The sequence below is a fragment of the Poecilia latipinna genome, unplaced genomic scaffold (assembly GCF_001443285.1).
Source record: "Poecilia latipinna isolate Pla-1442-1.1 unplaced genomic scaffold, P_latipinna-1.0 Scaffold30, whole genome shotgun sequence".
Classification (NCBI taxonomy): Eukaryota; Metazoa; Chordata; class Actinopteri; order Cyprinodontiformes; family Poeciliidae; genus Poecilia; species Poecilia latipinna.
This window is the reverse complement of record NW_015112646.1, coordinates 81,842-109,041: the sequence shown is the minus strand read 5'-3', so window position 1 is coordinate 109,041 and position 27,200 is coordinate 81,842. Positions and strand designations below refer to the sequence as shown.

The 27,200-nt window shown below is 39.1% G+C and overlaps 2 protein-coding genes across 5 annotated transcripts in view; one reads left to right on the top strand and one right to left on the bottom strand.

Moving 5' to 3' along the window:
* The window catches only part of nrg2a (neuregulin 2a), a 91,207-nt gene extending 74,495 nt beyond the window's left edge, over positions 1–16,712 (top strand). For 2 of the 4 annotated variants that reach the window (XM_015039910.1, XM_015039900.1), the window contains 7 exons: positions 2,979–3,037; positions 6,526–6,549; positions 7,923–8,025; positions 8,559–8,682; positions 8,767–8,894; positions 10,405–10,626; positions 12,689–16,712. In XM_015039910.1, coding sequence (XP_014895396.1) covers positions 2,979–3,037; positions 6,526–6,549; positions 7,923–8,025; positions 8,559–8,682; positions 8,767–8,894; positions 10,405–10,626; positions 12,689–13,343 — 1,315 coding nt within the window. In that variant the 3' untranslated portion in view covers positions 13,344–16,712. Of the gene's footprint in view, positions 1–2,522; positions 2,600–2,978; positions 3,038–6,525; positions 6,550–7,922; positions 8,026–8,558; positions 8,683–8,766; positions 8,895–10,404; positions 10,627–12,688 lie in introns of all 4 variants that reach the window. The other 2 variants (XM_015039918.1, XM_015039929.1) reach the window with 1 other exon arrangement.
* Positions 16,713–18,919: 2,207 nt separating this feature from the next.
* On the bottom strand, positions 18,920–26,069 carry slc22a6l (solute carrier family 22 member 6, like). The gene is made up of 11 exons (XM_015039940.1): positions 25,695–26,069; positions 25,163–25,553; positions 24,956–25,059; positions 24,690–24,844; positions 24,195–24,363; positions 23,965–24,088; positions 23,766–23,881; positions 23,451–23,665; positions 22,702–22,810; positions 19,500–19,703; positions 18,920–19,396 (listed from the first exon to the last, which is right to left on the bottom strand). The coding sequence occupies exons 2-11, from the start codon at positions 25,547–25,549 to the stop codon at positions 19,303–19,305; spliced, it is 1,677 nt and encodes a 558-aa protein (XP_014895426.1). The 5' UTR covers positions 25,550–25,553; positions 25,695–26,069; the 3' UTR covers positions 18,920–19,302.
* Between the last annotated feature and the right edge of the window lie 1,131 nt (positions 26,070–27,200).

Below are 27,200 nucleotides of genomic sequence, written 5' to 3'. Positions count from 1 at the left end.
AAACACAAAAGTTTGTGGTTGTAAAGTCACAAACTATGAAATGATTCTGTGTTTTTACTTGGAAAAAATTCAGATTTTTATTATTTCTAGTTCATGAACTGGTTAAATGAAAACAATATACAATCCAATGTGAGTTATATGCAACATCTGTTTAAAATCCGAGAAAAATTACATGTCTTTTCTTCAGGTTAGATTCTTGAAAGAACAATGCAAACCGTTCCAAATTTTGACGAAAAGCAAAAACAGACAGTGAATACGATATTGCTAGTTTGACTTTATAAAGTAGAAACTAATATCAGAAAACAAATTAATCTCCCTCCAAAGGTTGTCGGGCATTACCGTGCAGATTTTTTAGGGAGCAAAAACTGTCACATAAGTCTGTCAGTCGGTTTGACGTGAAGTCGAAATATTAGCAAGGCTCTGCTGCCAAGTCGGCCAGAGGAAGAACGTCTAAACAACCAGTGAGGACACGGCTGCAACAGAAGTTTGATGGGCTGTGTACAAATCAGAGGCGGCCATAACTCAGCCGCTGCAGCTAATTCACTCACGGCCGGGGCATAGGTCCAGAAACGTTGGATAATGCAGGGAAGGCCTGCAGCAATTTGTTGTCCCACCGCCATTTCACTCAATACCGACCAGGTTTCTCTTTGGTTATAACTGAGAGGCCAAACAATCACGTAGACAAGTCTGTTTTTTTTTTTTTTACACTCCTCTCCGTCTCATTGATGTGTAAGGTTTGAAAAAGTGAGGTTAATTAATAAACTAAATATATTTATGTCTATTCAAATATATATATATATAAACAGGATTACAAATAAGGTAAAACACAAACAGAATCAACAAGAATATTTTTAACAGTTAAACATGATGATTTTGTTTTATATTAGATATTTTCATGCAGTGGGAAACAAAGATGGTCAGATTTAGCCGAGAGGAGTTGATCATACAATTATTGGCAAAACTGTTTTTTTTTTATTTTTTTTTTAATACATTTTGTGACAAGTTAACATAAATTACTGCATAATTACGAAGGGGAAGGAAGAGGATAGATGGTTTTCAGAGAGGTTTAAAATTGAACTTTTGAAAAGTGTGGCTGGCATTTTGTATTCATCTCCCTTTGCTCCAGTAAAGGTTTAGGTTAGGTTTCAGCCTCATGCCACATTTATGCTCTATTTGTAATCTATAAACGTGACACAGGAGGTTTTACTCTTAGGTTCAGCTCATTACAGTGAGCTGGACACAAATTAACACATCTGTACCATCAACTTTGTATTCCTTTTTCTTCCAAAATATGTTTAAAATCTATTAGAACAAAAAAAAAAAATAAAAAAAATAAGTGTACATATTTCTACCTCATTCTGGAACTGAAGTATCTGCAAACAGCAGATCCTTCCAGACAAGTCCAAACCCATGCTAATTTGCTTATTTCGTTCTGCATGTAACAAGTTTGGTTTTGGTCCCGTCCCAGTACACCGTTTCTGTTTTCTCTTCTAATTTTTTCTTAATTACTCAGCAGGTCTTTTTGTTTTTTTTCTAACTTACAGCCAAGTTTCCTCAGCGTTGGATTGGCCAGTCTTTTGTTACTTGTCGGTAAAATATTGGTGGCCCTTTGAGAGGCCCGCTGACTTATTCTAATGGGATTATAATGAGGAAGTATGGTCAACACCCTTGATCCTGGAGATAGTCTGTCTTCAGCTACAAAAACATTAAGCTACATGCTATCATCATAAACCATGTAAAATAAACAGTCCAATATTAGGAAGCATCTATGTTTTCACAAATTCCAGTGAGAAATTTAGAGTTTACTTTCATCTGATTTGTTGTTACAATAATAACACTCTCACATTTGCAGGTTGTGAGCACAGCTACTGGGATTCCAAGAGGCTTTACAAAGGAAAACCTCATTAATCCATTTTCAGCTTTGTTGCACAGGTTTCCTCCGGTTGATTTATGGATGAAGACTTGCATGGGGATAAACGGGAGACTATCAGAAATCAGCTTTTGTTTAATAATAGCCATTTGTTGAGTATTTTGCAAAATATTTGTGTTTGTTTTATTGATATGCAGAGGCTCCAATAAGTATCCAGAGGCCCTTTTATATGTGTCGGGTTTTTGAGATGGAAAAAAAGTCAGACCATGATAATGTCACTATCAGGAAAAAAAGTTTAAATTGGCATTTTAGTTTTCTTGTAGGAAAAAAGCCTCTATCCCTCACCTCTTACTGGGTTTTATTAATGTATACATTTTCTATAAATGCATCAAAAAGCACAAAACTTGAATTAAAGAGCACGAGTTTACATTTAGAAGGAATATGCTTTTCTTTTTTTTTAAAATAATGTCACTTATTAGGTCTCAAAAGCCCGGCTTTAAAACTGGATATGATCTTGAGAGCCCTTCTTTTTATTTTTTTCCCGTACATGTTGTGACATGTTATGCTACACAAATGAATGCCTTGAAATGTGAAAATGCACCCCACTCTCTGTGTTTTTCTTTTTTCATAACACATGTCTGCTCTTTCCCAGTTGTCTGGCCGGATTCTTCGGTCCTCGATGCTCGCAGAACGAGCCCCTGCGGTCGTACATGCCCTATCCTAATAAAAGTATGTCCACCTGATATTGAGCAGCTGAGAACAGAGATGCAGTTGTCCCTGGATTCTTCCAGTGGACTCCTGTCACCCCGACCGTCTCGCTCTTTCTCCTTCTCCTCCTCCCTCTTAGGTCAACTTCGCAATGAGCTGTGCACAGCACCATGCACACAGTGGTTTCGTCCATGGGGAACACTCTCCTTTTGCTGTCTATAGTTTTGCTGTTGTTCTAATTCTGTGTCTCTCTCCCTCTCTCCCACCCCTCCCCCTGATTTCCCCCCCTTTTTTTTTCCTTACACATGCTCTTCCTTTTCACTCCACTGTCCCTCTGTTTTCTTCCTTTTTTTTCCTCACTGATCTCCTCCCTCTGTTCCTTTGGCTTTCTTCCCATCAGGTGTCCAAATGACTTTACTGGTGATCGCTGTCAAACCTACGTTATGGCCAGTTTCTACCGTATGTCAACTTGTCTCTTCTGTCTCTGTGTCAGACTGTCCTCGTGTGATGCATGTGCGCTGGGTGTAGAGAGATTGCGCTCATTTCCTGTTCTTACCTAATAATTATATCTGTGTCTCCTTTGATGACTCATTCACAAGCTGGCACAGATTAGTAGAGCGTGTTTCTGTGGTTGGTCAGCATGTGATTCCGTGTGTGTGTGTGTGTGCGTGTGTGTGTGCGCTTCTCCTGCAGCTCAAAGAGCTTTGCATGTGCTTTCCCGTGGTAGATTTGCCTGCGACCTGTTGTGAAGTGATTTTGTTTTAGATGCTGCCCTGGAAGATAATTGTTTGCACATAATGAGCTGCATGTAACAACACTGGCAGGATAAACGCTAAAACACGCCTCTTTATGCAATCGGTCGCAGACATGCAAGAATGTGCAATATTACCCGAGACGGTCCATTAATGCAGAACCAGATCTGAACAAAACTTGTCAATGAAAAGGCATGTGACATTCTATGTTCAGCGTGTTTCAGCCTAGTGAAAGAGGGAAAACGCAGCATCTCTACTGCATTATGTCTCTCACAGAATTCCCTTGAATTTACGATTTTAATTAGCTGTATTGTCAGATGCAACATGAACCAACGTGACAGAACACTTCCCAATACTTGTTTAATTCTTGACTAATTGTACCTGCATGCATCTGAAAGTCAAGCATCGCATCCCTTCAAGCTGTGACAAGAAGCCCCCGCTCATTTCACTTTCCAGACCAGTTGATCGCATGCCGAGTTCCTCAATTACAGCCATGAGAAAATTAAAGGTTAGGGCTCCATCATTAAAAAAATACGGCTAGTTTTTGTATCTGCTAACATGCAGAACTTCAGGGGAAAAAAATGCAACAAAAAAGTGCTCATAATTGGAACAGCCCCATTGCACAAAGTGCCTTGCAAAAATATTCAACTCTTCTCATTTTGTCCTGTCACATCTGCAAACATCAATGTAATTCATTGGAATTTTATGTGATAAATCAACAGGAAATAATGAAAAAGTGTGAAGCGGAGGGGGGAAATGACACATTTTCACTTAAACAAAAACTGTAAGATGTTGCACACATTGGAAATGACGAATTTTAATATCTCAACTCTGCAACGTGACATTGGCAAAAACAGCCATCAACTGAAAGATTATCCCAAAATAAGTGGAAGATCTGCTGAGGACTCTCCTGGATGGATCCTGCCCTCCAGGCGTTTTCCTATAAAAACAGTCTGGAGACGAACTTCTCCTTCAGTCTGCCTGCCTTTAAAGCCGCTGAAGTGCTTTCAAGTATCACAAAAGTATTCGACAACGTTAATAAGTGATGCTACATTACTGTTACAAACCCATGCAGCTACGGAAAACATTCTTAAGTTTTCTACGACGATGAAAACAAGATTCCTTTCTGTTTTAAAAAAAAATAAATAAATAAAATTACCTCCTTCTAATCCCATTGCATTCTTGCAATCACCATGTGTTTGCAAGATCATACAGTTTCAATTTAAAGTACACAGCAGTGAGTGCATCTGCTCTTGTTAATCTGCCTGCTGATTACAGAGACCCGTCTCTGCAGTCCACGTTACACAACTCGCATATGCCGTTTGTTGTATGTTGGCAAAGAATAAATTGCAAACATCCCATCTCTCCCCCCATTGTCTCTCTTCTCCATCCTAACTACAAGTAATTTCACCTCACACTGAGCAGCAATGCACTGCGGTGGAATTACTTGTCTTTTTGGCAAAGTATTGTTGTGTTTTTTTCCCGACTCTCGCTCACTTTGGTGCAGCTGTTCGTCTGCGTCAAGGTCGGCGTCTATTTCCTGTTGCTGTGTAGTCGTATGGAGACGGGCCAGCCTCTCTTTGCTTTGTTCCTTTGTACAACATCTTGTCAGCATGAAGAGAGACCAAAAACATAAAAGACGAGTTGATATGAGTCTTAATAAAGTGATTTTATTCACACTTATTGAACACTTCCATGTTTGGTCGCATTGTAGCCACAAACTTTGCATGTGACTGTGGAGTGGAAGCTGTTTTAGAAAAATGTTTAAAAAAGTTAAAAATTTCAATTTTAAGCAAAGATGGGAAGGGCATTTTTTTCAAACTTGTATCTGTAAAAGATTCTGATAACCATGCATCATGCTCCTTCCACATCGAAATGAGGTTTGTTTCATATAAGAGCCCAATAAAACACACTACGTTAAAGTCTGTGATTGTAACAAGAGAAGATGTGACAAAGTTCTCTGGATATGACATTTTTGCAAGGCACAGTCAAAACATCTTAATTTTACCCTAAATTAAAGCTAAAAGAAAACATATTAGAAAGTGCATGAACAAAAAAACTCCCGTTTTGTGCCTACTGAGCCTTCTCCCAGATGAAGGATGCATCCCTCCTCATGAGATACAGCAGAGAAGGAGTACGGTTTCTTCTGCTCAGCCGTGAGGGCCTGAATTAATAAGGCATGTTGTCATAAGGACAGCTGGGACTCGCCTAAGCCCAAGTAAACCAACAGAGTAGCCAGAGTTATGGACTCGGCTAGTTGGTGCAACATCCCCGTGGCCTCGCGCTGCCAGAAAGCTTAGGCCCGGCAATAATTCAACGATATTATTCCAATATTGAGTACAGCTGTATTGAAGCAACCGCTGTTCTAACAGCAGCCCTTTAACTTGCCTGTTCATGTGATGGGTGTGTCGGGGAGCTGACAGTGTAGCAGTTCTGCACGGCAGAACAGTGAAAAGCACGGGTAATCTTCTGCATATGACACATATTTTCCCCAAACAGCAGCAATGAGGGTTACTATGCAACCGAAATTCAATTCCCATTCACAGAGTTTGTTTATGTAACAACTTGAAACATCTCTGCAGAACGGAATTGTGAGAAATATAAAGCGGTGCCACTTTCACTTGGTTGTACGACAAACGATGCCTCGGAGAGTATTCAGGCAAAGTGAGATAACTAAAACTAAAACAAAAAAAAAGATGTGGCTCATTCTGTTAGGAGTTAATACAAGACGGTGGCACCATCATCCTGAGGGATGCTATTCTCAAAACGGTGTATTCTTTTCCTCCAACTTCACAATTATTCTCGATGTTTTGTTGATTTGTCCCTTAAAACACAATCAAACACATTAATGTTTGTGGTCGTGACAAAGTTAAAGATTGTTGGGTTGAGACATGCAGCTACCAGAACACGCTTCGCCTCTCCAAACTGAGAGCCCCAATCGTGAATGTGAAGTTAGTATTGTTGGTTTGTTTTGTGCGGTGTTGTATAGTTTAAGTTTGAAGTGTGTGCTGCACGCTTTTGTCTTGTCTTGCACAATTTCTGACATGTTTGTTGTTTCAGTTGGCTGTGTTGTCAAGTTACTTATCCGCCACTATGTACATGTATGCTCCGAGGTGCCACTGCCTTAATCTGCTCTCTTGTTTCTTGTTTTTGTTCTCGTTTCTCCTTCCATCTGTCAACCCTCTGCAATGGCAGAGCATCTTGGGATTGAATTTATGGGTATGAAACAATCCATTTTGACTCTCAGTCCTAGCCTAGCTCCCATAGTGTCCGTCAATGTGACATGCTTGTTGATTTGTACAACACATCGTCCCCCCACCCCCTTTTTTTTATTTTTTTTTATTAACCAATCAACCTCTGGAGTGATCATAACTCTTATGAATGATGAGCTCACATGTCCTCCGCCCGGCATCATTAACATGGATTCAAAACGTCCCTCCGTACATGTGATCAGAAGTTTCCACCTTATACTCACGAGAGTTAGTTTTCCCTTTTAGAAGCTTGGATTTTAATTTCATTCATAACAAGCATGATGTCTCATGTTTGTCCCTACCCGATGATTTGACTCCGTTTTCTGTCCAAGTCGTTTATCCTTCATCTCTATCTTTTTTTTTTCCTGACATGCCTTGTCTCACTTTTGATTTACATGTGATCTCCTCTATTTTTTCATTGCAATACTCTGTTGTTAGCCGCGCAGAAATGCAATGTTGAAGTCTGAATCATGATATGTGTGTTCCTGGCTCAAATCCTCTGTTTTCTAATGCATGATATTTTAATGTTTGACAGCCTTCCCTTTCCTTTCTGTCAGCTTCTGTCTCTTTTTCATTGTTGGCTTTTGTCTTCTGACACTTTTTTTTTTCTTTTACCAGAAAAGAGCTTCAGAGTGTGAGATTTTAGAATAATGGCTGGAGGCATCCTTTCAGACATCGTGCAATTATACAAGTGCATTCACGCACTGGAACAGAGGAACACTGTGTTATTGCAGAAACACCAGTATCATTTCCTCTGTGTAAAGTCATTATCAGCAGATGACATGCACCGTGAAATATTTCCCACTTTACTCCTATAGATAAACTAACTTTATTTACGGTGCCATAAACTTCTCACAAATTGGCATGATGACGAACATGGCTGCCGGAGAATGAAAGACGGAGCCTCCTATGGGAGGAGATGTGAGAAATCTATCACATCACTTATCAAAGCCCCCCGTCAGCGCAGCATTTTCTGCCTCAGCCACGCCGCACTGGAGCTCTTTTTTTTGTTGTTGTTCAAACACAAATCACTCTTCAAAATAATCATATTTAACTTTTAAATTAACTGGTTCCTATAATGTTGTGATAACATGTTTCGTTCCTTTCTGAATTCTTGAGTAGCTGTGTAGTTTTGTAAAGTTTAGCACTGCTACATGTATGATAGACATTTTAGATTTTGTTGCCGCTTAGAGTATATTGTGTTTGTGTTGCTGGGAGGATGAAGATTTAGTCGACACAGGATTTAGATCTGGAAAGTACTTTGGGAAGCATCGCCTCCTTTGTGAAGCTAATTGTTTCCTGTCTTTTCTCTCTGTTGTCTCGTGGGTTTAATTTTGACAGAGGCAGAAGAACTCTACCAGAAAAGAGTCCTGACAATCACGGGTATCTGTGTGGCTCTGTTGGTGGTGGGCATCCTGTGTGTGGTTGCCTACTGTAAAACCAAGTAAGTTCTGCAGATGACATGTTAATGGGCCTATGTGTAATCTGTGTAATTCAGCCAATGGGTTTTAGTGAAAAGATTATAAAAGCTTATCATAGGATTAAGTTTATATTCTAAAGGACATATATCATCACTTTTTTTCCCTTCAGTAATGCACATGCTTACAACTGAAAATAATTGAAGATGGTTATATCTACTTTGTGCTAAGAAATTGAGAAAAATGTTTTCTAGAAAAAAAAAAAAAAATCTGGCATTAGGCTGACTAGAATGCAATAGAAAGTAAAGACTTCATGTTTGACATGCCAAGAATTTTTTTATTTTTTATTTTTGACAAAATGTGCTTTTAAAGTAACCCGTCTGATTTGAAAAACAATGAGTAGGTCACTATAAATATATATATTTTTTTCATTTATGTCATACTAATAAGCTTTAAAATATAATACGATCCCTCTACTATGCAGTTTTATGAATAATTAGTTCTTTTGTTAAATTGCAAGCTTAACATTAAAAAAAACTAATAAAAAATCGTTCAACAGGAAACAAAGAAAGAAGATGCACAATCATATGCGACAGAACATGTGTCCCGAACATCCCAATCGTAACCTTGCTAACGGACCTAATCACCCAGGACCCGGCCCAGAGGAAATCCCTATGGTGGATGTGCGTTGCTATGACAACATAAACACGTCGAACCAAAGTTTTCTCTCTTTTGTACTTCTTAATCTTTTGATTCTATTTTCGCAGTACATATCAAAGAATGTCCCCGCAACTGAGCGAGTCATACGGCCCGCGACAGAGCGATCGTTCCCAGCCAGTCACGCCTCTTCCAGATCTCACAACTCTTCCACACGAGCCCATTCATCAACTCAAAGGTAAGCAGTCATTATGTGTCACGCTGTGTGTGTGTCATGTTATGCCTTCTTGGACTGATGTGATGTACTGCAACAAAAATTCATCCTTTGTGACTAATTTTTGTTGGTCCACTCTTTCTCACTGTATTTCTGACTGCTTGGGTTAGGTTTTATTTCAAATTTGTTTCGATAAAATCTTCTTACTGGCCTGTCTCTGTTGTGTGAGAGCCTTAGACTTTATCTCGTCCCAGAGTCTTTGTTCGGAGACTTTTGTTGCCTGTAATCGTCACTAGGTGTCCTCGGTTTCCCTCGGGTTCTCTCAATCTGTTTCCTGCGTGTCGTCTTTCCACCCGTCGGCTGTTTTCCTTCAAACTCTTTTCTCTGCTCTCCCAGCATCTCAACTCAGAGGATGTCTGAATCGGGAAAAACAGAGGATGCTTTTCAGATTTCCATTTTTCACAATGTCCCTTTGATTTTGGCGTTTTTGTGGTTTTCAGTTTGTTTGGTTAGTTGTTGCTCATCCTGCTTTGTTGAGATTTTGGCTAGTTTTGGTCAAATAAAGGTTTTCAGTTGTTTATCTGCCTGTGCATCAACATGCCATTCATGAAATAATTAATATGATGAAGTGTTTGCCAACATACAAAATGCATAAAGTGTTGAAATGGTTATCTCATTTATTATAGAAAAAATGCCATCCAACCAACTTGAAAAAATAAACTCTTGGATTATGCCAGACATTGATCCAAAACACACCAACACGCTATCAACTCAGTTTCTGACAGGGTAGGGAGAAAACAAGTTAAATGATGGTTTGGTGTTGGCCTAGTCAACACCCTGAGTTAAACAAACTGTAAACAGGCAATCCTTGTTTGAAAATCTTCATTTTTTATCGAAGCAAGCTATTGTTTAGACGAGTGGGCCAAAATTCGCCCACAGCAATGTAAGACCGATTTCCATTTATGGTAACGTTTTCGTCCCAAATACATGAAATCACCATTTGAGAAATGACTTTCGTATATATTCTGGTTATCGATGTCTGAAATTTATGTGACAATCAAAAAAAAAGAAGAAAAAAAAAGAACTGTGATTAATTTGTTGTGATTTAAGATTATATAAAACAAAATTGTTTACTTGGTTGGTGAATTCAATTGATTAGAAATATATATTTTTTAGACAATAATACAATTGTGAGTTAAGCTTTTAATGTTCATAAGAGATAAATTTTTTAAAACTTTTATAAAACACTACAGATAAATTTTTGCAGCGTTGAAATAAGCCCATCTTGTTTAGCCTACAGGAATATCACCACCATTAGTTTCTACTGGTCAGATCAACTGCAAGGGAGGAGATTACGAAATCAAATCTTTGGTTTTAACACACATGAATTAAACCGAAACACTTGTGCCTGCGGAAACAGTAAAACGGTTCCCTTTGTTCTCCAAAGACATTCTTCAGCGTCTACAAAGAGAGAGAAATATATCTCGGGGACACTTCAGGGTGTGTGTATGTTAACACCTATTTTATTTGACAGACATGAGGAACGGACATGGAGCCTGGAACGCTCTGAAAGTTTCCTCTCTGACTCGCCGGGAATGATGTCATCGTCCGTGGGGACCAGTAAATGCAGCAGTCCTGCGTGCATGGAAGCGCGGGCGCGGCGAGCTGCTCACTGTGGTTACACTGATCCCCATCGGCCGGGGCTGCGGTACGGGGACTCGTTCGACTCGCTGGGAGACTCTCCGCACAGCGACAGGTGGGAAGCGAGGCCTGCCCGGCCGATTTGGCTCTCGGTCTGCAATAAACCCGCTGAAAAGTTTCCCCTCTCTGCTGGCTCCGGGTCCACCTCGAGAGGCCAGCGAGGGCAATCAGTGGAAACTGACACACAGCAGGCATGATGTTCAAATATGCAAAGGAAGGCAGAAGTTAGGAAAAGTGCTTATGTCAGTGGGAACTCTGCTCTTGCAGCTATAGGACCACTATTCCTTTTCTAATATGTTGCTCTTGAGGCTGTTTTTCACTTGCTGCTTTTGTTTTCTTTTTTTTTTCTTATTATTTTTTAGTAAGCCACGTGCCAGTCACAAAAGACAATAATTCTGCCATAAAAATAGTTGAAGCTCAAGTTAGCACAAAGGGAAAACCTGACAAGGGAGGAAATTTGGCTTTCATCAACTCTGCTGTAGTCTATATTTATCCTGTGCATATTTCTTTATATTGTAGGCACCAAGATACCAATCTTCTTATGCAGCTCTGGGCATGACAGACAGTAACAGCCTTATCTTCTAAAACATCAGGCTAGTCGCCTTAGCATGAACGTTCTGCACAGCTGCTCATACACAATGGACTTTCTAAAGTATTATGCTTTCATGTCTGCCGTATACATTTTATTCAAAAAATCTGGTTTTTATGTACAGTAAGTCACTTTTTATGGTTTTTGCTGTAAGCTGAATTTAAATTTGCTGGCAGTGTCAATGACAAAAGAGCCAAGCAACAAAAAAGGTCCTCTTCTTCCCTATGTTCTGATGTCTGAAATTCTAGTGGAAAAATGTCCATTATTGCTTCCAAATGCAAATTTACAGCTGTTTGGCTGTACGTTTCATCCAAGTATCTGACTTTTTGAAGAATCAGGTATCAGTGACATCGATGTATCTATTTCAACTCCTTCCATATCTTGCAACCTGCCATGAAAACCTGATGCATGCACTTTTAAGGTATATCAAAGTTTTAAAACCTTACGAGTTTCAAACAGTATGTTGTTTTTTTTTTTTGTTTTTTTTATCTTTATATTACCAGGTAAAATGTTTGAGAATCATGTTTTAATCAGAAAGCCTGACTTGGCCAAGAGGCTGTTAAAGGAAAAGTGCAAAAACACACAAATAAATGGGAACAATATGGAACGGTCCTGTAAATCATTAAAATGGAATCAGGGTTACAAAGTAAAATAAATCATCTAAGAAGGAGGATCATGTGTATATGTTACTGTGACTTAAACTCTGTTTAATGGGATCCCAGAGAAAGTGCCAGAATGAGAAGAAGTTTTTGTTTTGTTTTTATGGAGCGTAGAATAATACAAGTCCTTCTCTTCTCTACGGACTGCTAGCTGGCTACATTACACCGGCCTAATTACACTTTAAATCTTTTAATCAAGTTACAGAAAAAATTTGTGACTGATCGCTAAATTGTTCCACTTTAACAATGTTTATATTTTTTATTCCTGCCTAAAGCCATAATGCAAACGTTGCCGTAATCTGTTAACGAGGAAGATGATAAATGCTGGAGATTTATAATCTTCTTTTTTTCTAGCTACGAAAATTATTATAGACAAGAACTTTTATTTTTATACAATGCAGATCAATATAATATATGTGTATTATTGGATCCAACTGTTAGCAAAACAACAGCGATCAGGAAAACCAAGGTCACTGGGGAGCTGTTTTGAGGCTGAGCAGGATCGTTTCCAATGAAGATGATTTCATCATCAACAAAAGTGGAGCCAGCTTGAGCAGTAAAGAGAAAATGAATCAGCCAACAATAGCATGTTTTGTCTTGAGTCAGTTGTAAATCGTAATTTAACAGATACTTGATGAGAGACGTTCTGCAGAAGGAAGTAGACTAATGCCCACCATGTATCCTAACTTGTTGATGTAAAACAAGTTGATGGAAAAGTACCTCCCACTCACTGTTCTAGTTTCTGCTCAACCTGACAATAAGGGTGTGATTTGTGCTCACTTTTCAAAATACCGTACGCTCCTCCTCCTCTGCTCTGTTCTTTGTCCTGCTCCAATCACCTGTAAATGTCTCTCTGTATTTTCAAACAGATACGTGTCAGCCCTGACAACACCAGCCCGCCTGTCCCCGGTGGATTTCCATTACTCGTTGCCCCCCCAGGTGCCTACCTTCCAGATAACGTCCCCCAATGCCAGCCACGCCATGTCGCTTCCTCCTGCTGTCCACAACCCCTATCCTCCAGAGGATGACCAGCCGCTGCTGCGCCGCTACCAGGTGCCCCTCCATGACGCCCAGTGCCAGGAGCCCTACCGGCAGCAGCGCCGCACCTATCTAAAGAACAGCAGGGGCAGCCTGCCCTCCAGCCCCTACCGGCTGGCCGAGGAAGAAGACTACGAGACCACCCAGGAGTACCTCTCCTCTCGGGAGCAACCAAAGACAAGTGGGTCCAGTGAAACTGGTAGCCGGCGCTGGAGGAGATCCAGACTGAACGGCCACGTGGCCCCGCGTGGATACGAGGCGTCTCGGGACTATGGATCTCGAAGCTGCCTAACAGAAAGCGAGTCAGAGGAGGACGGTGAGAGCACTCCCTTTCTCAGTATGCAGAACATGAACGCCGAGCCCTCCACCATCTACAGGCCGGTGGACAGTCGGACTTCTCACTCATCAGGGTGGCACAGCGGGCGTGGCAACATGCATACAAGACTCACACAGTCGCACTCCAAACCGGACAGTACGCCCCATTAAAGAGTGACGACGAACCAACGAAAAATCAATATAGTATAGACCTGCATCTATAAGAAATATTTTTATTTTATATAACTGACAGATATTCTAAACAAATGAAATATTTATTTTCATTTTAGCAAAAGTTGTCTACTAGTTAACAGCAAAGAATTTTTTATAGGGAAAACTCTATTTATATGTACATTTTGATTTACAGCATAAAAAAAGATGTGCCAGTTTTTTCACAACGTTAAAAAAAAAAAAAAAAAAAATAGAGTAATATTGTGGTGCCTTTTGCTGTTTGCCGATGCCAGAGGGCCAGTGGAGGTTTTTGTAGCCTTTCTTATATGGACGCCTCATTTTTTATACACATTTATGTTCTTTTGTTCTGTCTGATTTTTTTTTTTTTTTTTCTGTCTCACTTTCTTTCCAAAAAAAGGCATTCTTTGAGAAGTCTGTCCCCACTGGAGCATAACCCCTTCCATGTCACGCAATATAAACCACTTCAACATAAAGTGTGTGTTTACATTAATATGATTCGTCCTGTAGGGTTTGGTGGTTCGGGGATGTAACAGAACGCCCGATAAACACAATGTAGAATATTTCTGACGTATGTGCCCTGAGAGACGGAGAAAGAAGATGGTGATGTTTGGGTTGAGTGCGGGTACAAATGAATCTGTGTGAGTGTAATGTCGCTTGCATGCTTTCGTGAATGTTGGGGCAATTATCATGTCGTGAGGTTAAGGAGATTAAGGATCTCAAGAGAGCTGCCACTGGCCCCTTCCCCTCTCCCTCCCTTTGTGTAGGTGGACAGGTAAGGCCGGGTTGTATTATGCAGGTCATTGCTTAATGATGTGTTTACAACTATCTGGCCCCAAGTCTTCCCTTAGTCTGTCCTCTTGAAAACATCCTCGAACGAGGTCAACAAACGCCTAGCTGACGGGCACACAGGGGGCATACCGACGTAGGAGACCAAAACAAAAGATATCATCTGTTTTCGCTCAAAACGACTTCTCCTCCCACATCTCATTATCATTCTGTTCCCATTCTGTTTCTGTGGCTTGTTTTAAAGGCCACACAGTGTCTCAGGATTTCCACATAACCCCACCCCACACACCCACTTTCACCTCTCCCCACCCCTTTGAGTAAGGCCTACCTAAGACGACGGTTCTCGGAAGTTGAGGACCTGGAGGTAAACACGCAGTCTACCAGTCCCACGCAAAGAAAAGGTGAAAGCGGCTCTGTTGAAGGAGAGTGAAGACGATGCAGGGAATTAGCTGTGAAAACTATGGAGGATCATACAATGCAAAAATATGCAAACTTTACATTTTGCTGTTTGACTACATCATTTTCTAAGAGGTGACTGTAGTGTGTTGTGTGAGCAAAAAAAAGAGAAAAAACTCTGTAATGCCTGTAGAGTAGAATGAGAAAAATGGGTACCTACCTGAGTTATTTTTTTAAAGCCATTATGCAGACATCTATCCATTTCTTTTATCCATCCTTTGCTTGCTCACAGAACAACTGTGTCCGTGACACAGGATTTAATTAGACCACTCCACGTCACACATATGTTCCCAAATATTGTCTCGTCTAGTAGTACTGTGTACTGCTTTGTCTGTCTGACAGGTTTCATCATTTTGAATTTAATCTGTAAATGATCGTTTTTACCAAGGTGCTCATATATTAAGCGACGTCGGCCTCGTTTAAAGTAGAGATGTGCCAAGAATCAAACTCAGCTTGCCTGGAGACTGTTCAATCAAATACTCAAACTGACTTTGCAAAACTAAAGGAGGTGACATGTGGAGATGAGTGGGGTCAATAGAGCGTTAGTCTATTTTGTTAAACATTTCAGCTCTTTTCAGTTTTATTCTTTTTTCAAGCTAAACAGCATTTGCAGGAAATCCAGCAATCTGTCTTGTTGGCATGTCCCGTGCTATATGTTTTTTTATGGCATGAGACGATGTGCGTGGTGAAGGTTTCGCCTTAAATATGCTCCTTACCTTGGTACACAGACCATCTGTAACCAGAAACCAGCTTTTACAAGTCAGGTGATGCTATGACTGACTTGCTTGATGAGTGAGAGGACATTGACCTCAAGTTGACCTCAATCCCCTTCACTGATCCATTCATAAAACACATGGAGAGAATAAAATAGTTCTACCTATTTTCATTATCAATAAGAGTTTGAAAAGGCAGCCTAAGGAAGTATGTGGATGTAAGAAATTATATAAACTGAAACTATTTTTCCTTGTTGATTTGTTTTTTTTTTTTTCATGCTGCAAAATTAAAGAGCAAGTATCATTCAGATGCTGGGGATTTTTCTCCCTCATCACCAACTTGTACTTTTGCACTTTACATAGTTTCTTACCCTTTTTATTAATTATAGGAAAGAGCCGTCAGGTACCGGACATCAGTTGGGGACTCTATTAGAATATTTATTATTTAAAAACAAATCATGCAAATTTTGGGGTATTATTCGACATATTTTAGGACTCGAACAAGAAAGCTTCTATAGGTTTTCTTTTTCTCAGTGAGCAGCATGTGCTTTATACATCCTCCTTCCAAAACATCCAAAGGTCACCCAGTCCTCTCTCAGCAGTGTGACCCAGCTGTAGACAAGAATAAGAGAACTTCATCCCATTTGTGTCCAGACAGTAATGGCTGTAATGTCATTTTTTTTTTTACTTCTACATAGATTTAAAAAGAAAAAAAAAACTAAACAAATATAAATTTTAGCTCGTTTTTGTCACGTCAGGATAAAGATCTAAAATTGTGACTTGTAAAGAAAGTTAATTTGTAACCTTGAACATCACTGGGATGCTTTTTACACACTTTTTGCTTTCCCAAAATGCCCTTTGCCTTTTCGAATGGCTGTTACAAATATACACACTTCTCCAATTGCATAAATGGCTACTTTGCTTAGTGAGGAGCTGACAAAACAATGTTTTGCTACATTAGCAAAGAAGCTAAATGACTTGGAGTTGATTCCTGTTGATACCAGGACGGCCGAACACATTACAGAAAATATTCTCTGGATTTCAGAATCTTAAGGTAATGGTTCACATTGTCTTGGGAATACACACAGAGACTGGTGTTCATACCTACTAATGCTAAGAGCGCTGATCACGCCAAGTACTAACAGAAAATGCTAAGTCCAGCTTTAAAAGGTAACGCCATCTCAATATCGACTCTCTATATGATGAAAACGCATAAAGGAAAAAGTCTAATTAGAAAATCTCTTATCGGTGCATCTCTACTTTAAAGGGACATTGTAAGAAATTAAGCCAACGATCACATATCACAGCTGCTCCTTTTTTTCTTTTCAAGAAAAACTGAATACTCAATTGTCTCGTGAATATTGACCCACAACTGTCAAAAAAAAAAAAAAAATTGATCTGCAATTTGGAAAATGCACAGAGGTATTGTTACAGACAGTGATTTCTGGTCACGCCTCCATCACAGCTTCCAGATATTTCATCAGGTTTCTCACGTCTGGGTCGAGTTTTGTATGTCTGAATGAGATGAGAGATGACTCCACACCTCTAGTTTAAATGTGACACCCTCTTCACTTTACCGATCCTCTCACATAGTTGAAACGGTACCAGGCATGTCCTGTCAGTCTCTTCTTTTTTTATTTTTTTATTCTATGATTCCCCCACCCATCCACACCCACACACGCACACACACGCACACACGCACACACACACGAACACACACCTGACCCCGCCCCTCGCTTGAAATGTTTGAACACCTCTCCTCTGCATGTCTTTGTGATCAAGGTTAGATGGGTGCATGGATACTGAAAAAAATAAATAAGGAAGAAAAATAAAGCAGCAGACAATTATTTTCGAGTCAGTGAAGGTGTATTTCATTTAACATTCAGCAATAAAAAGGAATCCTTACCCCCCCCCCTCCATGTCATTCCTGAAATATGCTAGAAAAAAAATAAGTTAAAAATGCGAGACTGTCATAGATTGTAAAATAAAGTAAAAAAATGAATCCACCTGTTCATATGAAAAATAAATCTTTATTCATATCATTTTATGTTGCATTTATTTCTGAAGAGCGCTTTTCTTTCCTTTTGGCTCTCAGCCCGAAGGCTGAACTCTCTTTGGGCATGTTGTTGCGCCTCTCAGGGGTGCACACATAAAACCTGAAGGTGAAAGGAAATCTGTTTAATATGGCGGTTGGGGCTTTATAAATTATAGTAAAAGGGTTGTAGTCTGAGATGCACAAAAACAAGAGCCAAATACCATAAATTTATTTTTAAAAGGTAAAGAATGTGCCTTCGGGCTCCTTAATAAATAATCAGACATAAATTGGCCTTTTAAATAAATATAAATTCTGACAATGGATATTTTTCATGTGCCTCATTGAAGAGATAAGGAAAATAAGTAAATAGAAGCTGTCTTCAGCATTTTACTCTCTAATTTACCTATATTAATGTCACTTCAGCCTTTAGCTGTCGTTAGCATAATGGATTGGTTTTTTTTAATCCATTATGCATTACTACAAAAGGTCCACCAGATGGAGACAAAGCAAACATCAGTCTCAAGAGTACAGCTGGTCTTCTGTATGCGGAGACATTTGGGTTTTTGTTTAAAAACAAATTATTAGTATGTTATTTTTAAAGTTCTGGATTTTTGCTGATTTGTTTTCATTTGATTTCTTTTACACATTGATAAATGTGTTGGCCCTATTTAGGTTTACAGTGATGTAATGGCTCAACATAAAACGATATTTGGAGATTTAGGGCATGAATGGCACATTTTGTATTTCCAGAACTTAATTTATTTGAAATGATACAAACATGTGTTCTATTGCAACAATTACTTGTATGCTGTAATTTTCTCAACGTGGAATAATAACAAAAAAAAAACAAACAAACAAAAAAAAAACACCAGAAAGATATGCCGTCATTGCCAGGAGATAAAAAAAAAGAGAATATGGTCCCACACACAAAAACCATTTAAATTGACTGTCTCTCTAATAAAAATGACTGAAGGGTAAAAAAGGAGACCATTTATACTCCTTGAGCTTTTCATCCCTTGAATCCACTGAGTGCTCAATAAATTAATTGCGACTGCATGTGACCGACCAACACAGGAAGAGTTCTGGAGGACTTGCAGTGGTAATTGCAGCAAAAGGAGTTTTTCCTCAGTATGTAATCTGGGTGGTTGCGTTCTTATAATATGATAATTTACCTTCCATTTAATTAATTTTCTTCACATAAAATTCCATTAAGACACATTGCATGTGGCTGTAATGTGACAAAACTTGGACATTTTTATGTGTAAAGAGCACTCCATTTCAAGATTATGATTTTTTATTATTATTTTTTTTTAATTAAGTTATTAGCCTTAGGAAAATGCCTTGCGAACATAAATAGTATTCAGAAAAAGTGATGGTGTACTTCCAAGGTTCATCAGCTGAAAGTTGATTTAGCAAAGATGATGTTCCTAACTTTTGCATTCTTTGGTTTCTTCTGCTTTTCATCATTTCCATAGTTGTTTCAGTTTGGTTAAAAACGACTAAATTAAACGTTGACAGCTCTAGTAATATCTGAGTTTTAAAAAAGTAAAAAACAAACTCAGAAGTGGAGTATGTGTTCACTTTTATTGAAAAATACAAAGTGGTACATATAAAGCAGAACAAATTTACAAAAGCACCAATAAAGATACAGTCAGTCTTGAATTAATTCTACTCAGAGATTTGGGTTATAGACACGATTGTTGTAAAGAAGTCCTGAATTTCTCAAAGCTACTGTTTCACCAACAAACATACTGTGGGTGTGATTGTCTGATGCCTTCGGATTATTTTACTGACCTTTTGAAAACGACGCTCTTTCTCCATTTCTCAGGATAAAACAACACAAAATAAACTTTGAAAATCACATATGCAGCTAAGAAGAAAACAAACCGTACAAACGCCATTATTTATTTTTGTGTCAGCACATTCACCGGGTTTATAGGCAGGAATTTCATGCAGCCTGTTTGAGGAGATCCACCTTAGTGTCCTGCAAGATTATTGTTTCCTTTGTTGGCATTGAACACTTAGAGGTTTTTCCAGAACCCCTGAGGGAACAGAGAAGGACAAACTGAATAAACCGTCCTTTCTCTGCATTTCAAAGTGTTTTTGCAAGACTAAGCCATTTCCTGTTTGTAATTTTCAACTTACCTGTCCTCCACATCCTGTATTGTGTCAGGGAGATGTGTGCCCAGTGTCTCTGGAAGAAAAACTGCAGCAAACCCTGAGAGAATTGGAGCTCCTCCGTAGATTAAACCTGGCAGCCAAGGTATCTGGTCCCCAGTGAGCTGAACCATTGGGGCCACCATAGATCCCACGCGAGCCATCATGGACACCCAACCCATGCCACTTTGACTGAATGCGAAAATGAAATCAAAATGACACAATTAAAGCAGAATCAGTGGTCTAGATGCTGTGCAGTTAAAAATTAAATTATATTGGAGCCTTTATTTGGCATTTTGTCTAATCAAAGCCTGCCATAGGACATTCTTAAAGGAAGATGGTAGAAGTGCATGAATGCACGAGTTTAATATGATTAAACTAAATTTGAATATGGAATCAATTTTGTATGTTTGCAGTGTTCACACAGTTCCACTATAAAAATCTGGCAGAGAGGGCAGCTTTGAAAATGTAACAAAATCAGAAGGGGGAAATCTTTGACACCTAGCTCAAGATAAAAAAAACTTGCACTTTTTAAAGTTAGAGGCCAGGAAATGACAGTATTAAGCAGTGAAAGGGTTCTCTGCAACATCTACAGCTCATGAGGGAGAACTAGTTGATTCAGAGCTAATTTTGTAACGATGGCACCATGAACGACACGGTTGAAAAGAAACTGTAAAAAAAAAAAAAAAATCCCATTAGCAGGTTGCTTCAAGTCAGAAGCGAAGTGTGGGAGAAGGTGCTCCGATCAGATGAGACCGAAAATAGACTATGTACAAAATGTTACGGAGGAAAACTAACACTACACATGCCCGTTAACACACCATCCCCTGGTCCCCCTACATATAAGGGAATACTGAGAAGAAGAAAAAAAGTGAGGCTTAAACAAACTGGGGCCAGAGGTTCACCTTCTGGCAGGACAACAGCGCTAAGCAAACAGTCAGAGCTGCAATCAAAAGATTTGCATCAATGAATGACCTGAATACAAATGCCCACTTCACAATTACGCCTTACTTTCTCTTTGTCTGTCCCATGAAATCTCAATAAAATACATCCAGATTTGTGGCTAGAACATGACAGTAATTTATCCAAGGAGTATTAATGATTTTGAAAGACTGTGTTACAAACACTGTGTGCATTTAACCAAATAACTCAGTTTCTTACGAGTATGGACGGAAATACTTAGTGAAAAAATAAAAGATTTTGTAATAAATGTGTGAATAAAAACCATGTAATGTCACAGACTTTATGTTCCAGAAAAAACAAATGCTGTGTAAATCTTATTTGACACATTGGCAGTCCGCAGTAAGCGCATACAAGAGGATGTATTAGCCTGCAGTCATTGGCACTCATCACCAACATCTGTTTGCAGAACCTGTTTGAACCTCAAGAGTATTTATCCTGGCCAAAGGTCACCTGGAGACTTCCCAAGGTCAACCTGAAACTCTTAGATCGTTCTTCTTTTTTTTGTCAAAACCTTTACAAACTCCTTAAATGCAGTTTTTTTTCCCCCTTTGGCACAAATTCCTGGTAGCATGCTTAGCTGTTATGTGTCTGTAAGTGTTTCTCTGGTAATGTTTAAAAAGGACTCGGCTTCATGGTTATTGTAAATCTTGTTTTTGTTTTCATTGATTGTTTGGAACATCTCATTGAGATTAATAAAAATAGTTCCACGAATGTTCAGTTTTCAATAAAATTTTTTTACCAGATGAGCTGTTATTAAATGGACAAAAATCTGTTTTCTTATTTAAGAAGATTTTTTTCAGTTTACGGTCTTACCAGTAATACTTATGAATCACTGCAGTGATATGAAAAATTCTCCACACCTTCAACAGCTCATAATTTGTCAACAGGCCCAACTGTTTGTGTTTTACTGGAATATATGTGATAGACCAATACAAAGTAGCCGTACAGTGGACCAGGTGTTTGCCAGGTTTAGGGACCACAACCACTTCTGAATAGCTGGAATCTGCAAACACTTGACGCCCGCTCTGAAAATGCTTCAACCTACCTATTTAATTAGCACTAGCACCAAATAACTCTTACTATGCATTAACAGGTTCTGTGGATACTGCCTTGGCCCTAGCACAGAAGCTAACATCCACAGTGTTTCTTATTTTCTCTCTTGGTAGTGCAAGGAACATGAATGCTGCTGCTGAAAATGGCAGCTCTCAGCATGTCGAAAATGCTCTAGAAAACACATCTGTGAATATGTGCATGTTCCATAATCAATTTGGGGATACAGCCACGGCTCTAACCATGAATAGGTAGCACAAGCAGAAGAAAAAATAATAAATGGTTTTCCAATTTTATTCAAATAAAAACTAACAAGTCTGGCTTGCATTTGAATTTACCCTTTTGCACTTGATAGATGCCTTTCATCCAATCTGACTGAGCTTGATCTGCTTTGCAAGAAAGAATCACTAATAGTTTCAGTCTGCAGTCGTGCACAGCTGACGGAGGCAGACCCCCGAAACAGTTGTAGCTGTAAATACCACAAAATGTCTCACTGCACAGATTTGTAGAGCCTCAATAGTTCTTTGGTTTTACTGCCCTCCTTTAACACCACGCACCACTTTCCGTCCTCTTTCATTCTGTTTTCTGACACATAAAATCAGAGTAAAACACATTGAAACTTGTTGTGGCACGATGGAATCTGAAAGGTTTGAGGTGTACGGATACTTTTGGTCACACGTGAGAAAACGGTCACTTATTTAACTCAATCCCTCACTGTTTAGTCCAAGTTTGGATTGAATTGAACTTTGTGTAGCACTGTTAATCTGCAAACCTCCCCCCTCTGACCTGTGTCACTGATCACCTGTGCCAGTAAATAATCAGAGAAGCAAACATAATTCAGTGTGTTTTCACTACTACATCACAAACCTTATCGACTTTAAGCTTCAATTGCTTTTGTATTTTCATTACTTTCTTTCTCCTGAAATTGTTAAGTATATAAATATATGTTTTTTTTAATTGTTTGTATCAATTATCACTTTTGTGTCTATAATCATGCTTTAATTTAATCATGTTTTAACTGTGATGCTTTTTTTTTTTTTTTGGTCAAGAAGTTTGCGAACTGAACAAAGTCACAGGTTGCCAGGATTACACTCACATCAGAAAAAAATTAAGGAACACTGGTTTTCCTCAGGAGGAATCAGATTCAATAAATTCAATTTCCGTTTTTAAAACGTACCGGATGATAGTTGGGAAAAGTTCTCCAGAGTAAAGGTAGCAGCAGTTGAAGGATGCAGCCAGGCAGCCTTTGCCCACCACTGCCAGACAGGTTCGCAAAGTCTGTTTGTCTAAAGAAAAAAAAAGACACATTACTAAATGTATAACTTTTCCCATTCCAGTAGATATAACTGTATGTTTAGTTTATTATAGAGCATGCAAAACAAAACAAAACAAAAAACCCCAATTATAATCAACTTGTTTTCGGGAGTTTTAGTTTCTTTTATGCCTTCTCATACCATGATACTGCCACCACCGTGTTTTACAGTAGAACTGGTATATTCAGGCTCAAGCGCAATATAAGATTTCTAACACAATGCATTTTATTGCACGGTTTTCACTGATGGTCAACAAGCTTGGGAGACCTTTGACTGGATTTACATTGAGATTTAATTAACAAACTCTATACCCTATTTAATTAATAAACCTGATACCCTATTTACTAATTAAGCCACTTCTAAAGTCAGTCAGTTGCTGTCATAGTTTGAGTAAAAATATAAGCAAGCAACACTTTTTAGGTTTTAACTTGGGAAAAAAAAAAAAAAAAGTTGTACATTGTTCTTTCATCCAATTCAAAAGTATGCACTGTTTTGTGTTGGCCAATCAATCATTGTCTCAAGAAACACTTTTCTGGTTGTAACGTAAAATCGAAAAAAAAAAAAAAAAGTTCAATCAAATAGTACCAGCATAAGAAATGCGTTCCGTATTTACCATAAGGCACCAGTATGTTGATCAGAATTGTGACTCCGGCTGTGATCAGAGCGCCGCATTGTGACGGACGGCGTCCAATGAAACTCATACACACAGTGACAACAACTTTAGCGGGGATGTCGACCGCGCCGAAGATCACTTGTATCAAGTAGATGTTCACCCCAAATTTCTGTAGGTCCATAGAAAGGCCATAGTACGCAAAGCTGGTTGATAACCTGAGAGAGAGAACGAACGAGAGAGAGAATGTCCTTTACTGCAGATTATTTAAAGATGGGTTTTGTTTGTGTCTTTTTATAGAAGAATCAGGATGTGTACCAGGTGGCACTGAGGCAGAAAGTCATGACGCGCATTTTGGGCGTGCGGAACAGATCAAGGGCAGAGTGGGTCCCCTGGGAGCACGACAGCTCTTTTTTCATAGATTCTTGCAGCATCTGCGCATAAAGAAGACATACTTTCAATGCACGTCCCATTCATGAATTAAAAACACAACTCTATGAAAATGACACTGCCGTACTTTTACATTAATCTTTTCCCCTTCTTCATGGCGGCCATTAAACCTGGCCACACTTTTAAGCATCTTCACAGCCTGTTCGGGTTTATTGTTTATCGCCAACCATCTTGACGACTCATGAAACCACCTGAGAATATACACGTGTTTATTTTATTAGATGGTTTTTGCCGTTTACAGACGCTCCCAACATTTGAACGGTCCGTCCACTTGCACCTTTGTATTCGCCATCTTACCATGCAATAAGGAAGAACACATAGTAGGGCAACGACACAGCCAGGGTCAACCACCTCCAGTCCGTGATCAAGTAGGCGATGGCCGGCAGAAGCATCTGCCCCATGGTGTAGCAGTAGCCGGTTGCCGTCCCCGTGAAAGTCCGCACACGAGTCGGGATCCACTCCACAACTTCACGAGAAAGAATCAAAGAAAAACATTTTATTTCCTGACAAACATCCATAAAAAGTCACATCAAAGCTATAGACTACAAGAGAGAATATAGAAAGAGGCAGATGAAGAGACAGACATAATTTTATTTCAGTTTATGCTAGTTAAAGATAGCCATTCAAAAATAAAATCAACATCAATAATGGTAATAAAAAAAAATAATGTCTTGGTTATTATTGTTATTGCCTTCCACAGCTCGTCTGACGAGTTGTAGTCTAGACTACTACATTTTATCCCTTTAGCAAACAAATTCTTGTTTTTATGTTTTTGGCTGACTGCTTAATTACTGAGTGAGAAGGTGTTGAGTCCCAGGCCCGACAGAGCCATGCCACAGCCAAACCGGAACAGACAGAAGACGGAGAAGGAAGGGGAGAAAGCAGCACACGTTCCCGAAACCGCCATGAGCAGGTTAGAGATCAGCAGGAGGATGCGGCGGCCATATCTAGGAGAGAAGAGTGATGTTTGGATTTTATTTTTTTTTAAAGGCACATTAAAGAAAAAGATTATTAGCATCAGATAGATTTGGAACTACTGATGAAACATTGGAGGATACCTGTCTGAAAGGCCTCCAAAGACAAGAGCCCCCACAAGCACACCGCCCATATAAATGGTTTGCCCCATTTGCTTTAAGGAGCGCAGGTCACACACCAAGTGCCACTGAAGAAAAGCAAAAAACAAATCTGTAAGTGTCTCCTACAATCATCTCTGGCTTGATTAAAGCCCCCACGATCGCAATAAAGTCTGAAGAACGCGGCCCTACATCAGATATGATAGTGGAGGTCATATCCGTCATGTTGTAGGACCATCCATCAACACATCCCTCCAGGACGGCGCCATAATCCCTCTCTGTGGCAGAACTACCATTCTGAGCCAGGAGGTGCCACTGTGGAGCAACATATCGCTGGCAACTCTGTGGTTTCCCTGCTTCGTTCAGTGGCACCGTGATCTGCAGAATCTCCTCCGGGCTCAGCTGGGTCCGAGACATGTTGGAATGTGAGCTGCAGTGATGAGGCGGCACCATGGCCACAAAGTTCTGCAGCAGGTTGTGACTGGCCATCATGAGGACTGGGGTGCAGAGGAGCATCACATGGAGGACCTGGAAGCGACCCGTGCTGCCGACCTGTTCGAGGAGGTCAGCGAAGGCCATCCTTCTGCACAACCACAATATTGATATTAAAATTCTGCGGCATTAACAAACTTACAGTAGATGAATGAAAAAAAAGAAAAAAAGCAAGCGCTCTGTAACTATCTGACATCAAAGTGTTACATGATAAGAAATGGAACAAACTTACCTGATTGATCACACTTTGCTTTGTAAAGAAAAATTCTTAAAACAATAATAATAATAAAAAAAGCTTTCTGATATTTAATGCACAAAAACTAAGTTTAACCTAAAATCCCCATATAAGTCCTTAAAAATGTGGGGGGGAAAAGGGCACAACAGAGAAAAAACTAGCTTTGTCACTGCACCATATTTAAATCCATAAACGGCTCTGAAATTCCTCTACTTCTTCTCAACCTTAGGAATTAGCAGCTTTCTGTTTGTGCACCGAGCTAAAAGTACAGAGTCCTTGCTGCACAGGTCTTGTTGAAAGATTTGAAAGAACTCCAGCATCAGTCCCACCTCAGCTCTTTGCCCTCTTTGCACTGAGAAACACTCACTGCCCTTTAGTGGTTACTTAATATGAATGACTGAGTGCGTGTGTGCGTGCGTGTGCTTGCGTGTGTGTGTGTGTGTGTGAAAGAGAGAAAAAGAGAGAGAAGCACACGTGCATACACATGAGATCAATCAAGAAATGTTTTTCTTTGCTATTTTTTGCTGACGTTTCTGATTAGCGTACCAAGAAGTTAGCAGGATTAAAGATAAACAATAAGAAAAGAGGTAATGAGTGAGGGAACAATGAGTGATTCATTGCCATAAGTTGCAAAATACGTTGATCAATATTCAACAATTTAAATGCCCTTTAACACTGCAAACCTTTTCTCCTTCTCCCTAACGCCTCGTGTTATAACACTGTAAATAAGTTACTGCGCTTTGCTTTGCAGTCTAAATAATATAGGAGAAAATGACTGGAAATAACATTAAAAAAAATCTAATAATTATATTTTCAAGGTGAAAAGATATTAGGCTTGATCCGATTGTAACTTAAATAGGAGCTACTTTAGCTTTGTTAGATTCCTGCTGATTAGTTTTGAGGAATGTTTTCTCTTATGTAATAATCAGCATGAGACGTCGGAGCCAATGAAGCTGCAGGTGCACCAGGGCTAAACAAGAAAATCTAAGTTTTTTCAGCTGTCTGACTCAGAAACCGACTGGAGCTGCTAGATTATTCCTTCTTCAGCATATTTCTTTTTTTTTTTTTTTTATCGATTTATTTAAAACTGGAATCAAGGTAAAACCGTATCATGCAGTGCTTTGTAAAAAAATAACTTTTTACTCTGTTCCATTTTGGAAAACTTTAACATGTCTTTTTGGGGATGGGTTGTGAGAAAAGCAGCACAAAGTGTTGCATAACTGTGGACGGGATTTATTTTTTTTTCTTGTTTTTCATCACCGTTTATCAAATAAATAAAAATCAGAATAATGCAGCTGGCATTTGTGTCCATGCAACAGGACAGTTTGATCTCAGTATAAATGCTGTGGCTCAGAGAAAAAAAAAAAGAAAAAATATGTAGATTTGATACGAATTTGGGGTTATTTTTATATATATATATATATATATATATATATATATATATATATATATATATATATATATATATATATATATATATATATATATATATATATATATATA

Bases quoted from the DNA above. Each gene is read 5' to 3' on its own strand.
- slc22a6l (XM_015039940.1), bottom strand. From the start codon at position 25,549: ATGGCCTTCGCTGACCTCCTCGAACAGGTCGGCAGCACGGGTCGCTTC. The intron at 25,060-25,162 runs GTAGGGCCGCGT...GCTTTTCTTCAG, and splicing joins CCTCCACTATCATATCTGAT to TGGCACTTGGTGTGTGACCT. The intron at 23,882-23,964 runs GTACGGCAGTGT...CTTTATGCGCAG, and splicing joins GGGAAAAGATTAATGTAAAA to ATGCTGCAAGAATCTATGAA.